The 16079-nt window shown below is 40.4% G+C and overlaps 3 protein-coding genes across 16 annotated transcripts in view; 1 reads left to right on the forward strand and 2 right to left on the reverse strand.

Moving 5' to 3' along the window:
- GFM2 (GTP dependent ribosome recycling factor mitochondrial 2) overlaps window positions 1–3674 on the reverse strand; it is a 61664-nt gene extending 57990 nt beyond the window's left edge. For 2 of the 4 annotated variants that reach the window (XR_012031377.1, XM_072826819.1), the window contains exon 1: window positions 2719–2869. The gene's annotated coding sequence lies outside the window, so the exon portion shown is untranslated. Of the gene's footprint in view, window positions 1–2146; window positions 2206–2718; window positions 2870–3195 lie in introns of those variants that run through there. The other 2 variants (XM_072826821.1, XM_072826820.1) reach the window with 2 other exon arrangements.
- On the forward strand, window positions 2844–10368 carry NSA2 (NSA2 ribosome biogenesis factor). Of its 3 annotated transcripts, none has more exons than XM_072826838.1 (6): window positions 2844–3083; window positions 4424–4611; window positions 4699–4849; window positions 6736–6915; window positions 8870–9062; window positions 10124–10368. In XM_072826838.1, exons 1-6 carry the CDS (start codon window positions 3081–3083, stop codon window positions 10189–10191), a joined length of 783 nt encoding a protein of 260 aa, XP_072682939.1. In that variant the 5' UTR covers window positions 2844–3080; the 3' UTR covers window positions 10192–10368. The 3 variants fall into 3 exon arrangements, with proteins under 3 accessions (XP_072682939.1, XP_072682938.1, XP_072682940.1); XM_072826837.1 differs by lacking the exon at window positions 2844–3083 and adding an exon at window positions 4068–4199; XM_072826839.1 differs by lacking the exons at window positions 2844–3083; window positions 8870–9062 and adding an exon at window positions 4068–4199.
- A 1172-nt stretch (window positions 10369–11540) lies between these two features.
- Window positions 11541–16079, reverse strand: part of FAM169A (family with sequence similarity 169 member A) — a 64752-nt gene continuing 60213 nt past the window's right edge. For all 9 annotated transcript variants that reach the window (XM_072826831.1, XM_072826829.1, XM_072826827.1 and 6 more), the window contains one exon: window positions 11541–15655. In XM_072826831.1, the coding sequence (XP_072682932.1) occupies window positions 15107–15655 (549 nt within the window). In that variant the 3' untranslated portion in view covers window positions 11541–15106. The remainder of the gene's footprint in view (window positions 15656–16079) is intronic.

The following is a 16079-nucleotide window of genomic DNA, read 5'->3' on the forward strand; positions in this document are numbered from 1 at the left end:
TTTTTTACTTTAAAATGTGAATTTGAGGAAAATTAAGTAAATAACACAGGTGACATTCAGATATAACCAGTCTTAAAAGTAGTATTCAAATCACTGAAGTGGGAAATACTGCTTTATTCCATATCCTTCAAATAAAGAACCTCCTCTCGTCATTTACCTACTCAAAAACATTTAAAGGTTTCTAATACAACAAAATCTATCCCCAACTACTGTCACAGCCTTATACTCTCCTATTCCCTACTCTGTATCAGGGAGCTCTTGCCAAAATTCCCCCAGAAACATTATACTCCGGTGCCTTCTCACCTTAGTATGTAACACAGCCACTGCCTGAAAGCAGTCCTAGAATCCTCAAGACCCTGCCCCCCCATACCTTTTCAATTACTATTAGATCTTCAAGGCCCCGCTTGAAAGCTTTTCCCAATTTCCTGTTTCCATAAGGCTTGGACCTTACATCTACTTGTGACAAATAGAGTATTTACAAGCTCTCCTTTATTGTGAGCTCTCCAAAAGGAGGGATCTTTTTCTAGCACTGCCCAGCAAAATGCTTCATTTCTTCACCTATTAAGTTGATTAGGGCCCTCCAGTGATTTTCTTCTTCCCCATGGATCAATGATTTTCAATAAAAATAGCTGCCTACCACTGGTGCCATCAAGTAAGTTATGCTATAAAAGGTCCAGACCTCCTTAAGGCCTAATATAGTACTCATTAAATGCTCTAACACCTGATGGTAAAAGAGCAATAATGAGGGAAAAAAAACAGGTAATACCCATCCTACGTTATTAGCAACAAGTTACACTACCATAAAAATTTATTGGAGCAATGCAAGAAGCTGGTTATTAGAAAATGTAAAAATGAGTAACACATGATTCCCAACCTTGAGAATACCGTTAGCTTTAAAAACTCTAGTCTGTCTCCTGCATATCACAATAGCAAATGGCTTCATTCATAGTAATTTTTACAAAGCTCTTACTATACCTGTTCCTCTTCTGTAAAACAAATAAGCTTGGCTTAACCATACACAATCAATAAAAAGCATCGTCTCACATCCTCCTGATTTCTCACTTATAATCTCACCTATAGCAATAAATACTATCTAAAGTTTCATCCAATCAGAGGAATACACTTCATGCTTCTGATTGCCAAAATGTAGAGTGGGTATCTACTTGCCAGGTATATAGGAAGTCAATTTTTCTAAAAAAGTTTGACGTTGATCTGCTTAGGCCATTTTTAGCTGGCAATCACCGCTGAAAATAAGATAAACAGCCAACCAGTATGCCGCCTCTATTTTACACAAATCAAAATAGGTCTACTGCCTAACCTTTAGAACTTACTTTCTATTCCTGGATCAGATGGCAAAAAAGGGCATGAGTGGATTTGAGAATCATAAATGGAAAAAATCATACTGATGAGTTCACAACTTAACAGCTACTAAAATTCTCCTTAAGCTGAAAGAACTATAACAGGAAAACAAGAAGGATAAATCTCACAATATTAAGCGAGCGAAGCCAACACAAAGAGTTCACACTGTACGATTCCAATTATATAAAATACAAAACAGGAAAAGCTAATCCGTTATGTTACAAGTCAGGATGGTATTTTCACGGGAATGGCAGTGACTGGGAAGAGGCAGGAGGAAGGCTCCCGGGGGGGGCGCGGGTTAATGTAATTTCTGGACTCAGGGGCTGCTTATCTGTGTGGTCAGAGTCCGAAAACCCACTGAAGCATATGTCTACGGTACGCACTTTTTACGTGTGTCTTACGCCTCTTTTTAAAGCTTCCCATACACTTCTCATAACAGAAATGTCAAGTGGGCAAAGACCTGACTAGTTTACAGAAGACTTGCTGGGGTCCCAAGTCTTCTGTGACCTCGGGTCAATCACGTAAAGTCTCTGCACCTTTCTTTCCACCTATCACATTCCCGGGTCATTCCCGGGTCAGTAGGAGAGCTAAGTTCGGGGGCGCCCGGGGGCTCAGCGGCGGAGCGTCAGCCTCGGCCCCGGCCCAGGGCGTGAGCCCGGGGTCCCGGGATCGAGTCCCGCGTCGGGCTCCTGCGTGGAGCCTGCTTCTCCCCCGCCTGCGTCTCTGCCTCCGTGTCTCTCATGAGTAAATAAATAAAAACTTAAAAAAAAGAACTAAGTTCACTTACTCAACAAGAATTCGTCGTTACTCTGTCCTATCACTGCCTCCTAGTAAACGTGTTGAAAGCTGAAACGAAAGACATCCCTGCCTCAGGCCGTGTCTATCCTGGCCAGTGGAGACCGGCGATAAACAGAAGAAATTAAACACTTGGCGGAGAATCAGGCAGGAAAGCGGAACCGGGTGGGAGCTGCAGGCAAGGCCCCTTAAGTGATACTTAAATGACGTTTAAGCAAAGACGTCAGGCGGTGGGGGAAGCAAAACCCGCTGGAGTTCTAGGAAGCGACATCACGGACTTCACTGCGCCTGAACATGCTGGTTCGCATTCGGGTCTTAAAGAAAATACCCCCCCCCCCCAAAAAAAAAAAAAAAAAAAAAGAAATCGCCCTAGAAGATGGGGCGTGAAGAGCCTCACACCGCAGACCCACCGAGGTGCCTCCACTCCGGGCACGAAGACTCGGGACGGCCGCGGCCTCGGGCACTCGTCGTCCCCCGCCCCTCCCGCTGACCGTGTCCCCGTCCCCGCTCCCGCCCCGGCTGGCCGTCGTCCGGTGCCCGCGGGCGGCGGGTCCCGGTACCCACCCGGCACCAGGTCGCTCGGAGGCCGGCTTCCTCCCGCCGGGACACGCCACCTGCCCGAACGCCCCGCCACCCGCAGGACCCAGGGCCCTGGAGCCGCCGCTTCCGGCCGCCGCGCCCGCCACTTCCGGGAGTGCCACGCTCAAACGCCGCCTGCCGGCACCTTCCGTCCTCCAGGCCGAACGCGGAGAATGCGGGCCCGGAACCAACGTGGCGCGCCTGGCGCGCTTCCCCCGGAGTCGGTGGGCGCGGGGCCGTCTCTTTCCGTCGCGGCCGGCGCGGAGCGAGCTCGCGGGCCGGGAGCCCGAAGCTAGAGAGCCTCTTGGCGCCCGGCGGCTGCTCGCGGCGGCCCGGCGGCCGTCACCATGGTGAGGGGGCAGTTCGGGGCCCTGGGGACGCGAGGGGAGGGGAGGGACGGGACGCAGACCGGGACGGCTGCCGGCGCCGCGGTGTGAGGTCCCGGGCTCCGCGGCCGCTCACCTATGCGGAGCGAGCTTCCAGCCAGGCCGCCCGCCACGCGCGCTCTTCCGGCCGCCGCCTGGTCTGCGGAGCGGCGCTGCGCTGGCTTCTCTCCCGGCTTCTGCCCGGGCGGCCACGGCCACGGCGGTCAGGTGGCACCCGGCATTGTTCCGCGCTGGGGCGGCTTGGCCTCGGCAGTTTATTTTTTGCGTTCTTTAAATCCAAGCGGGCTGTGACCACATATTCCGAGTAAAAGTGGCGCCTCAAGTAAAAACAGGCGCTTCAAGGCCACTTGTGAGGACGGCGTGGCGTGTGGCCACACGAGGCTTCCGGTTTCATTCGCTAAAGACGGGAAACAGCCCACATATCCGTGAGCCGGTCAGAGGGTCGGGGGTGACACGTTCCCGCGTGGACCGCTGTCTGGCGGTGGAAAGGGTCCGGGTCCTGACACGGGTGGGAATCTGAGGAGCCGTAAGTGGAGGCGGCCGTCCGAGGAGCCGTAAGTGGAGGCGGTCGTCCGAGGAGCCCTCCGTGGAGGCGTCGGAGGAGCCGTAAGTGGAGGCCGTCGTCCGAGGAGCCCTCAGTGGAGGCCGTCGGAGGAGGAGCCGTAAGTGAAAGCAGACACCAGAGGCTCCGTGCTGTAGGTGCCGCTTCAGGTCCTTCCCGGAGGGGGAAGGCTAGAGGGATACCTGCAGGTGCGAGGTGGACCACACTGTCCCCAGAGTACGGCGAGGTTTTCTGAGGTGATGGAATGTTCTCTATCCGATTGGCGGTCACAAAGCTGGGTAGTTTGTCGGAGTGTAAGACTGTACGCCTCTTAGCACATCTCATCATATGTGGATTGTACTTCGATAAAGCTGAGAGATTTCTCTGATAAAAACTATGAATAAAAAAAAAAACTATGAATAATGATGATGATGTCATTGAAAAACCAGATTGCTGGTGTTCCCGAGGGGAAAAGAGACCCTGGAATGAGGCCGTCCTCTGTGGTCCAGCTGATTTTGGACAGATCCCCTCAACGAATGGTGACTTTCCTTGAGATTCTTGCAGACGTAAATCCTCGCGTCTGATACCATCCAGGACCGAATGTACTGGGCGCGTGTCATGGACGTGGGCTTAATAGCACGAGAGTTACTTAAGCTAGGGAACATTGGGGTGACTTAAGGCCTTCTGTACTTTAGATGGTGCTCAGAAAATTCTTTTAGTTTAGTTCTGTCAATTTTTTAAATTAATGTTTCTTTCGTTTTAGCCACAAAATGAATATATTGAGTTACACCGGAAGCGCTATGGCTATCGTTTGGATTACCATGAGAAAAAGAGAAAGAAAGAAGGTCGAGAGGCTCATGAACGTTCAAAAAAAGCAAAAAAGATGATTGGTCTGAAAGCTAAGCTCTACCATAAACAGCGCCATGCTGAGAAAATACAAATGAAAAAGACGTAAGTGCTGAGTTCTTTAACAAGCTAACATGTTTTGAGTAATAGTTTTTAAAACTAATGATCTTGAATATTTTTCCTTCTTGTCAGTATCAAGATGCATGAAAAGAGAAACACCAAACAAAAGAATGATGAAAAGACTCCACAGGGAGCAGTACCTGCATATCTACTGGACAGGGAGGGGCAGTCCCGAGCTAAAGTACTTTCCAATATGATTAAACAAAAGCGAAAAGAGAAAGCGGTAAGAGATAAAAATTGAAGTCTTTTATTTCTTTTTTGTTCAGGAGAATTACTAAAATTTAATACTAGTTACTTTCTTCAGTTTAATTGGAAACATGATGAAGTCCAGCTACTCTTTCCATTATTTAGACACAAAGTCTTTGTAAAGTTCATTTTGTATTAAATATTCGAGTAATAGGCAGGCAGCCTGGGTGGCTCAGTGGTTTAGCGCCGCCTTCAGCCCAGGGCGTGATCCTGGAGACCCAGGATTGAGTCCCGTGTCGGGTTCCCTGCATGGAGCCTGCTTCTCCCTCTGCCTGTGTCTCTGCCTCTCCCTCTGTCTTTCTTTGTCTCTCTCGTGAATAAATAAATAAAATCTTTAAAAATAAATAAATATTTGAGTAATAAAACATGCTTTCTCATTAAGAGAACATGTTAGCATTTAACAGGTTTTTAAAGTTATTAAAATAGCAGACACTTTTAGTGTTAAAAAAGTATCTAAAAAGTTAGGCATGAATCTTAAATTCAGTATTTTAACAGCTTCCTATACGTGACACTTCCTAATGCTGTGCTCCTATGGAGAAAGATACAACTGCTTCTATCTGTTGGCCTATGTTGGTAAAATTTGTTAAAAAGTAGAATAGTGGAAAACCCTTTAACTGATTTAACTTAAGTACAAATTTAGCATTTTTGTTTAATATGCTTAGTGTCCGTTTTGTGTATTATGTAATACATTTTGTGTATTATGCTTAGTGTCAGTTTAAAGTGCAGAAATCAGAAAACGGCATAAATACTGTTTATAAACATCTGTAGATAAATTGACAAATCCGGGTAGCAACAGATCCTAATTTGATTTTAAAAATCACACAACCAGATACCTGGGTGGCTCAGTGGTTGAGTGTCTGCCGTGGGCCCAGGGCGTGATCCTGGGGTCCGGGGATCGAGTCCTGCATCAGGCTTCCTGCAAGGAGCCGGCCTCTCTCTCTGTGTGTCATTCATAAGTAAATAAATAATGAATGAATGAATTTTTTTTGATCACACTGCTTATATTTTGGTGTGCGCTATCTAAAGTTAGAATGGTGTAAATTGAGAAATGTTAGAGGTTGTCCACTTAACTCCTCTTCACTTTACAGATAAAAAGAGTGAAGTCCAGTTGGTTGTAAATCATTCTGCATGGTCATATATTAATGGAGTGTGATAGAATTGCTTTTAGAATCTGTATTGCTTCAGTTTTTTCATAGAATTTTCGTTCTGCAGAGGTTCAAAGTATATGGCAATGATTTTGTCTCACTGGTAATGTGATCTAAAAGGCCACTCAAGGTGGATACAGAGATACATTTTTTTTTAAAAACAGAGATACATTAAGAGGTGTTTTGACACTACTAACCATCTAGTGGTAAGCACATACACTGTTTCGAGAAATCACTGCCTTATTACAGGTGGCATTTTTCATCCATAACAAGGCATTGAGATCTTTAGCTTAAGCAGACTATTTTATTTATTTATTTTTTAAGATTTTATTTATTAACAGAGCCAAGGGACAAGTAGAGGGAGCAGCAGGCAGAGGGAAAGGGAGAAGGAGGCTCCCCACTGAGCAGAGACCAAGATGGCCAGTCTTGATCTCAGGACCCCAGGACCATGACCCGAGCCAAAGGCAGATAGTTGTGTTAACCAACTGAGCCACCTAGGTGCCCCACAAACCATTTAATGTATCCATGATAAGAAGCTTAATTAATTCCAATTAATTTGGGGCTTTTGAAGAGACCGTGCAGACCTCTAGAAAACATTGGAGTCAAAATCTTGATTTAGGAAAAAAGTGAATCCACTATTTTGTACACTAAAACATACTTAATTTTTTGTTCTCATTGCCTTTTACTAATATAAATTTTGACTGTGGTCTATTTTTAGGGAAAGTGGGAAGTTCCTTTACCCAAAGTTCGTGCTCAGGGAGAAACAGAAGTATTAAAAGTCATTCGAACAGGAAAGAGAAAAAAGAAAGCATGGAAGAGGATGGTCACTAAAGTCTGCTTTGTTGGAGATGGCTTTACTAGAAAACCACCTAAATACGAAAGATTCATTAGGCCAATGGTAAGTCCCTTGCTAGAGTGGGATGGATTAAATATTTGTTATGTTATATAAAATACAATTTCCTGTGAAAAAAGATTGAAAGACATTTTTAGTTTTTTTTTTTTTTTTTTAAGTTATTGATAGGGATGGCTTAACAGTTTTCCACTACCGTCAAGAATCTTGTCTTCATCTTTGTAAGACAGGAGATGAAAAATAATTATTACAGACAGTGCTGGTGAATCCTGATTTTTAAATATGTCATATTAGTATCTTCATTTTCCATGTGAGGTCATTGTACTCATTCCACAGGTTATCTATATGCTGATACTTGTTCTGAGAACAGTTAGAAAACGGGTAGGACTGCTTTTTCAAGAAGCAATTCCCATTTAATAAGAAAATTATCTTAATGCTTTTGAAAACATTCAGTATGTAGTCATTGGAAAAAGAATTTAATATAAAAGTGGAACTTTAATTTCTGTAGACAACAGTGATGGTCAAAACCATTCTCCTCCCCTTTCCCAAATGTAACTGAACATTTGGTTGACCATTGAACAGTGGGTGCCCACCCCCTGCAAAGATGTAAAATCCACATAAAACTTTGACTCCCCCAAAACTAAACAGCCTACTGTTGCCTATAGCCTTACTGATAATCTAAATGATCAACTAATATATACTTGTATGTTATGTGTATCATATATTCTTAAAGCAAGAGAAAAGTATTCAAATCATAAGAGAAAATAGATCTGTAGTACTGTATTTATTGAAAACATCTGCATGTGAGTGGATCTGTGCCGTTCAAACCTGTGTTCTAGGTTCAACTATCTACTTTTCCAGAATCCTTTTAAACTGACTGAATTGCTCCCCTCAGTGGATCTCCAACTTGCTTAGAAAAAGTCAGAGGAAGGTTGGCCGTGTTACCTTAGCTTTCACTTTGAATAATTCTTAATGGATTAAAATGTTGGCCAACAGCCTGTTTGTATAATTAAGATTCTGTTGGAACCTGGCCGTGCCCTTCTATTTACATATTGTCTATGGCTGTTTTTCTCCGCAGACTTTGAGTAGTTGCAGGAGACACAGTATGAGTGTTGACTGTCTGTTTTCAGCCATCCCTGGATTGTATCATGAACTGCTCTGTGTTGATTTCATACTCATAATCTTCTAAATATAGTTTGGTAACTTTATCAGTTCTGTAGGGAGGAAATATACTAATAAGCTGTTACAGGCTTTCTGTAGCCAGGCAGGTACATCTCATGAATGAGTCCGTTACTAAGAACTTAAGTATCATTACCCTTTATTCTCCCAAACAGGCAAGAATCAGTTAAGAGACTGTAAAGTGTTGTGGCTTCTGAAGTGTTACACTCCACAAGGTCAGATGTAGGTGACTGGGGTGATTCCAGGTGATTAACAGACCTCTCTGGGCTCTCTCCAGTCTCTGACCAGTATTCTCATTAGTGAAAAGCTGACAGTCCACCCTCCTTTTTCATCATGTAAAACAGCTGAGGTCTAGAGAGCCTTGAGGTCAGGATAATTTAATTCCATCCACACACACCACACCGTTCAACCCAGGAACCAGTCATTTCACCTGCCAATCTTTAGCTTATCATTCAAAAAAGGGGGCGGGGGGGGGGAGCTGTAAGGTTAATATGCTTGAATGAGCTATTTGTATGCTCCACCATAGTGCCTGGCATGCAGCAAGTCCTCAGGAAACATAGGTAACAGGATAAATCTGAGCACGATGCAAGGCAACATGCTGTGGTAAAAACTTAAGGAGTATGTGTTAAGGGTTTTCTCTCATGTATTTATCAGGTTTTTAATGTGTAGAATTTTAAGTATTTAGTTTGATGCCTTAATATTTGACATTGTTCATCCATGGGGGGATTTTTGACTTGGAAGACAATTGGAAAATCAAAAAGGAAGAAGCTCATCGTTGTTAACATTTTAGACTCGTATAATATTTTTGTGTTTGACTTACTAGGGCTTACGTTTCAAAAAGGCCCATGTAACACATCCTGAATTGAAAGCCACCTTTTGCCTGCCAATACTCGGTGTAAAAAAGAATCCCTCATCCCCACTATATACAACTTTGGGTGTTATTACCAAAGGTACTGTCATTGAAGTGAACGTGAGTGAGTTGGGCCTTGTGACACAAGGAGGCAAAGTTATTTGGGGTAAGTAAACTTTTGAATACGGAGCTGCTGCTGTTCAACAATCCTAAGATTAAAATTTTTCAAGTTGATAGAAAGCACACAGCAAATTTTAATGCAGAAGAGCTAGATTAAGTTAAAATAATGTAAATCAGGTTTAAATCTTTAGGAAGAATACTTTTTGTAGACAAAGTAGTGAATGTGATTCTTTTTAACTTAGATTATTGGTTTCAGTTCTATAAAGTGTACTTTATTGTTAGATTTAGGACTGTTTCAAAAGGCATTCATTAGGAGGGAAGCAGATGGAATAAGTTATAACCAAAATACATTGGAAGAAAATACAATATATTAACCATGAGCAGAGGAAGGGAGACCTATATTAAACACATCGCCACACTATTTCAGTAATTAAAAATAGGTGTCATGCAGCAATTTTAATTCTTCCCTTAGTTTTCTTAGTTTTCTGCTTTTAGTGTCCAGGTATTTTGAAACTTTAATGTTCTCTGAAATTAAAGAATACCTTCCAGCTTCTTGAATCTTTGAGTCATTCATACTTCATATTGGCTGACCTCAACTTTAAAATAAGTTTCAAATTAATTTAACCTAATTAAAACTTGTTGCATTTTCTAGTAAGAAAAGTATGTGGAAGGGATCCCTGGGTGGCACAGCGGTTTAGTGCCTGCCTTTGGCCCAGGGCGCGATCCTGGAGACCCAGGATCGAATCCCACGTCGGGCTCCCGGTGCATGGAGCCTGCTTCTCCCTCTGCCTATGTCTCTGCCCCTCTCTCTCTCTCTCTCTCTATCATAAATAAATTTAAAAAAAAAAAAAGTATGTGGAAAAGCAGCAATGCTCAGGTCAATCCAGAGGCTTGTTGATACAATGCACTAACAGAATGGAGCAGACCACCATTTGTAAAAAGTGTAAAAACAGTATATGAAAATTGTTTCCGGAACTGGTTTGAGTAAAATCTCATTGATCCTACTATCACTTTTTTCTTTCTTAAAAGTGGTAATAGAAATATTTTGGGCAAAGTTCATTTTTATTAGTATTAATATCCCTCTTTTTCCCATTTTGTTTTTTTCAGGAAAATATGCCCAGGTTACCAACAATCCTGAAAATGATGGATGCATAAATGCAGTCTTGCTGGTTTAACAGCAGTTTCAGACGAGTAATCCCTTATAATTACTGAAGACTACACACCTGTCAGGAAGACCATTATTGTTGTGGTTCTGGATGCTACCAAACAGCCTTACATATCTACAGTCATCAAGACATTTATTCTACTATAAAAAAGTTGAAATAGACATTTATTAAAATAAGTGGTCTTTATTTTTGAGTCTTTTTAGCATTTAGATGTTCATGAATTTGAATAATTTAGAAAAACAATCATAGTTAATATCTTGGCCCAGGGCACCTGGGTGGCTCAGTTAGGCGTCTGCCTTCGGCTGGGGTTGTGATCCCAGGATCCTGGGATGGAGCCTTGCGTCCAGTTCCCTGCTCAGTGAGGAGCCTGCTTCTCCCTCTCTTTCCCCTTGCTTGTGTGTGCGCACGCTCGCTCTCTCTCTCCAATAGATGGATAAAATATTAAAAAAAAAAAAAAAAAAACTCTTGGTCCAGATCTGCATTAAGAAGTGGACTCAGCAATGCAGACCTTTTGTTCCTGGAAAACACAGTGTAGTTGAAATCCTCTTTTATCCTCTTATCATGAAGGTCAGTGCACACTTAAAGACTACAAAATGGTCATTTCTGAGACCTTACCTGAAGTCTCTTCCACCTCATTTTTCTTAATGCTACATTTCTTAAGATTAATAAACACACGGTAGCGTTCATTTAGAAAGTATTTATACCAAATTACAGGAGAAAGAAGGCACACTACACTAAGAGTTCAGAAGGGTTTAGATAAATCTTTTCACCTCTATTCATAAGTCAGTGAACTTATATTTTAAACATTTTTCTCTCCATCATGTATAGTAATACCTACCTGGAACTGTATTTTCTACTCCAAATATATGGAGAAAAATGCACCAAAATGTTTATGCTTTCACATTTTTGGAATGGTCACAAACTTAAGTAATGCCAGGTAAAACCATTTAAGAAAAAAAAAAACTGCACTGATACCCTTAAAGAGAAATTTGTTGGCAGTTACTTCAGTAATATAAAAAAAAGGCCGGGATCCCTGGGTGGCGCAGCGGTTTGGCGCCTGCCTTTGGCCCAGGGCGTGATCCTGGAGACCCGGGATCGAATCCCACGTCGGGCTCCCAGTGCATGGAGCCTGCTTCTCCCTCTGCCTGTGTTTCTGCCTCTCTCTCTCTCTCTCTCTCTCTCTCTCTCTCTCTCTCTGTGTGACTATCATAAATAAAAAAAAAAAAAATTAAAAAAAAAAAAAAAGGCCATGTTTTAGGTGTGTAAGCTTGGTCAAAGCACTTTTGTGATCTGAATTATGTTTGTGGCTTTGAGCTTTAAGGTGTCCATAGTATTACATTAATCTATGATCACGTTAATGGTTTTAAATTCTGTTTATTTTTAAAGTCTGTCTTGAAAGTACAACCAATGTGATTAATTGTGCCTTTAACAAAATCATTTAATGTTTAAACAAATTCAATATCTAAACACATCTTTGTCTATTAAAATAGGGAAAAGGGAAAGAATATCAAAACACAGGCCAAGAAACAATCACAAAACATACTACTTTTAAACTTAAAAAAAACTACCAAGAAAACAAACTTGAGTACTTCAGTAAGACTTGCTATTCTGAATAATGTAACATCTTTTCTAAGTTCTGTAAACAGAGAAGTTTTAGAACACATACACACTTAGGAAAAGAAAGGCTAGTTCCTTGGGAATGACTATCCAATATGATACAATTACTTCAGGATGACAGAAGCTGGACCTTTCTCACAATTAGATTTTAACAACTGATTTTGCCACTAATAGAAGTGGGGAATGTGTGAATGACAGATTTGGAAGGTGAAAAAAAAAATAGACTAAAGGTAAGCACAATCCTACAAAACTCAGTCTGCTTATTTTTTAGAACCCAAAATAAGCAAATTATCTTGTACAAAGAAATCTTGATAGTAAGTATGCCAACAAAAGCATAACATTTGTAACTAATCACACCCATGAAAGACTGGATAACACCTTAAAAACACCAGATTATACAAGGCAGAAATTTCTAAAATGCTGTTACACAGATGAGTAATGTTAGTATAAATTCTGTATTTACATTAAGATCTGTATCAGTTTGCTGGTGTGACCAAACCTTAGACGGTAATCCCTAAAGGGAAAGCAGTACGTTAGAGCAGATATTTAGATACTAGGGAAAGACTCGATTTGATGTAATCCTAAACCTTCAAGATGATTTCTCAAGTCACGGAAACAATGTTTTAGGTAGTGTTCTGGTCAGCTAAAAGTGAACCATTAATCACCAGTGTGATCCTTGCCGTTTTATTCTCTGCTGTGAATGGAAACATCATGAATACAGACATTTTAAGTAGAAGACTGACATTGTCATGCTATTTGATTTTATAAAAAATCATAATAGATCCTCTCACCTTTAAAAGGTGCAGAGGAGCTTTATAATAAATTCTTAAATATATTTCTGTGATGTCTAGCAATTGGATAATTTAAACTTGAAGGAACTAAAACTCTGCTAATCTCTATGTTTTATATTACACAAGGAAATATACATGTATTTACACAAACTGAAGTGAAATCCTTTTCCAGAAATAAAACATCTAAACAAGAAAAAAGTTCACAAAGGACTATATAGAATGTTGACAAGACACTCAACAACCAGACTGGCTGAAATCAGATTTCAGTCCTCTGTAATTTTTGAGTTTTTCTAATGCCTTGTAAAAACTAAGTATCTGATTAGTTTTATTTAGATTCCTTATGGAGAAGTTTTGTTATAAATTCTACACTTACTGAGTATAGAACTCATACTGAACATGAACGTGTTACTGAACACAGAAGTAAGGTTTTTCTATGCTACCTAGCTTTCTCTACCATCTACAAACCCCCAAAATAACATTTTCAGTCAGAGATGATATGCAATAAAAGTTTTCTTGAATGCTAAGCAAAAAGTACTGAAACTGCTTAAAATGCTCTTGCTGTTTAAGAATAAACCAAACAAGTTTAACAAGTATGAGTTTATACTGTTTAGTCCCGTTATATAAGAATAACCATGTTCTGTGAACTCCGCAACTATATTCAGATATCAATAGTTGTCAGTGAGCTCAATCTTAAAACTACACCCTTTTAAAGTATTCTCAAGAGAGCAATCCAAGTAAAAAAAGTAAACTGTTAGGTTTTTAAATCTATTTTGAGAAATTAAAAATGGAAAAGTTAAGAATTTACTAAATCTTCGTATCTTTATTTCCCTAATTGTGGTAGTAAAGTTTCTCACAAAATCTATAAAATAGCATAAACATGTGACAGATATACTAGTCCTAGTACCAGTCATACTTATTTTTTCAATTAATTAGCATTTGTTGAGAGAACAAATGGCCAAAGTGCTTTAATTTTCATTTGGGGTGAAATCATCTGGCTTGTCTCTGACAATTAAGGGAAATGTAAGGGATACAAGTATTCAAAATTTTACATGAATAGGAGGGTTTACTGTTTTGTCTGTTTCACATTTTAACTTAGCTCATTAGACCTAAAACATCAACATTCCAAAATAAAATTTAATGACATCACCGGACTGCAGACTGGATAAACCTTTGACATCAGTCCTCGTGAGCACCTCAAATAATGACACAAAGTCACAATGTGTTTTTATTTAAGGACCAAGTGGTTTTAAAAACAATCCACATGGTGCCAAAGCATTCTATGAGTTAACTGCAAATCTGAGCACACACAATACTTCCAAAGAGTAAGACTGTTTTAAGATTCTCTCTGGATTCTAAGAATAACCATTTTATTCATTTTCAGATAAATTATGTAAAAATTAACAAGAGAATTTGTTTTTTAAGTTTTACTAGGCAAAGGCCTTTGCTGTCATACCACAATGTATACACACAGGCTAGCTTGTAACCCTGTCGTCACAGAGCAAACTAAGAGTGAGCAAGACCAAAGCAACAAGCAAGGCCTCCAATGCAATCTCAGCTCATTCAGCTGTTCCTGCCATCTAGATCTAAGATAGTGGGGCACAGTCCAAACCCATCCAGAAGCCGGCAGACAGGCAGGCAGATCTCTCGGCAGGAATCACTCTGAGTTAGGGAAGTGGATGAAAGCTGAGAAGAACAGACGATTCTAGAGTAAAGGCAGTGGCAGGATTAAGGAGAAGCCTTAGGAAGGTTTCTCACACTTCTGAAGTACACGTTAATTACATGAGGACAAAAGTATCGTCCCCCGCTTCAAATGAAATTTTCTATGATTATATTAGTGCCCACACACCAGAGTTAAATCCCTAGCAGTACTATAAATATTAGACGTTAAAAGACTGAGGTGGAACCAGATTTTATACCTTTCCTCAGACACTAAAGTCAGAGAAGAAACTGCATCTATACAACTAATTAAGAAGCCGATATACCACCTTCATAAACCTTTCACCATAAATTTCTGTATTTGTGCTCTCGTTTAGTTGAAGTACATTTTCATTTACTGACATTTTTGTTTAGACATGCCTACATTTAAAAAAATGATTAGTTTTGATCTTTGAGATAAAACTTCTAGAACCCTCACCAAGTTTACTATTAAAATCCATAGTATAAAAGATTTCTGTGATCCTTACAAGTAACGGAAAGCCTACTACTTTCAGTTTAATTTAAATTTCCTGAAATATTAATGGTCAGATGTCTCCAATTGCTAAAGAAAATATAGTATGATCTGGTTTCCATGGTTAATAAAAATAAAAAATTGTATTTACACTGAACAGCCTGAAAAATTAAAAAGAATGGTGAATCTTAGGTCCTAAGGGGGAAGGGAAAACTGGTATCATAAATAAGTTCAAAGTGGAATTTTGGAATTTTTGCCCTGTGCCCCATGCCATTTATTAATTGCCATATTTTAAAAACAACAATTATTTTACAAAGAAGAGGGTTTATCATCTGCGTATCTTCTTCATTCATGTCAGCTTGGCTTTCTTCTTAGCAGGTCCTTTATGCCCTTTGGCCTTTCTTCTTAAATTCCGCCTGTCTACCACAGGTACTTCCACTTCTATTTCCTCTGAGCTGCTGTCCACAGTTTTTTCTGTTGCCTGTGCAAACTGATCCAGTTGCTCAGAAGATGCTTCAGACTGCTCCTCTGACTGATTCTTCTGTCCCGCATTCTGTGAAAACGGCACATCTTCAAGTTCAACCTCTATCAGAGAGCTCTGAGGAAGAGCTGTAGATGTTTCCTGGGACTCAGGTACCCCCTCCTCACCCTGGTCTTCCAATGAAGAAGTAGTGTTGGGTGATAAATTTTCAGAGATTGATTCCTCAGAAAATTCCGCTATCACAGAGTTTGGAAAACCACTGTCGGATCGTTCTTCATTTGGGATAGTAGCAGCATTGTCTGAACTCCCAAAATGTGCTTTCTTTCTTGAAACCAGCGGCAGTTTCTCTTCAGTGTGCCCTTTTTCATCAGATGGGCCTTCATCTAGCAACATTTCTGAGTCAGTTACATGTGAGGTCTAAAAATAAAGAACCCGGTGAACAAACTTTTGCAGTACAATTCTTACATAAATCACACACTAATACGCAATGACAATGAACTGCGTTGTCAAGAATTCAGTACGCATAGCTTTTGTTAATTAGGTGTACTTAGTCTGAATACAAGTCTTATTTCACAACTGTCTTACGTGATAATCTGCTTCTTGCTTTGAAGATACAATGAAAGTAATCATTTTATCTCAAAAAGTACTTAGAACATTTTAAACTTATCAAGTTTCTTCAAATCAAGTTTCTAGTTTCTTGGTATTACTGGAGCCAGAATCAAGAGCCCTTTGTGGAGTTTGACACTGGGCCAATCCACTAAGTTTGACTATAATTTCATTAGATGATATGTAAGGACAATGGAAATATTATTCATTTATTTATTTGAGACACTAATAAGAT

The sequence above is a fragment of the Canis lupus genome, chromosome 5 (genome assembly GCF_048164855.1).
Source record: "Canis lupus baileyi chromosome 5, mCanLup2.hap1, whole genome shotgun sequence".
Taxonomy (NCBI): Eukaryota; Metazoa; Chordata; class Mammalia; order Carnivora; family Canidae; genus Canis; species Canis lupus.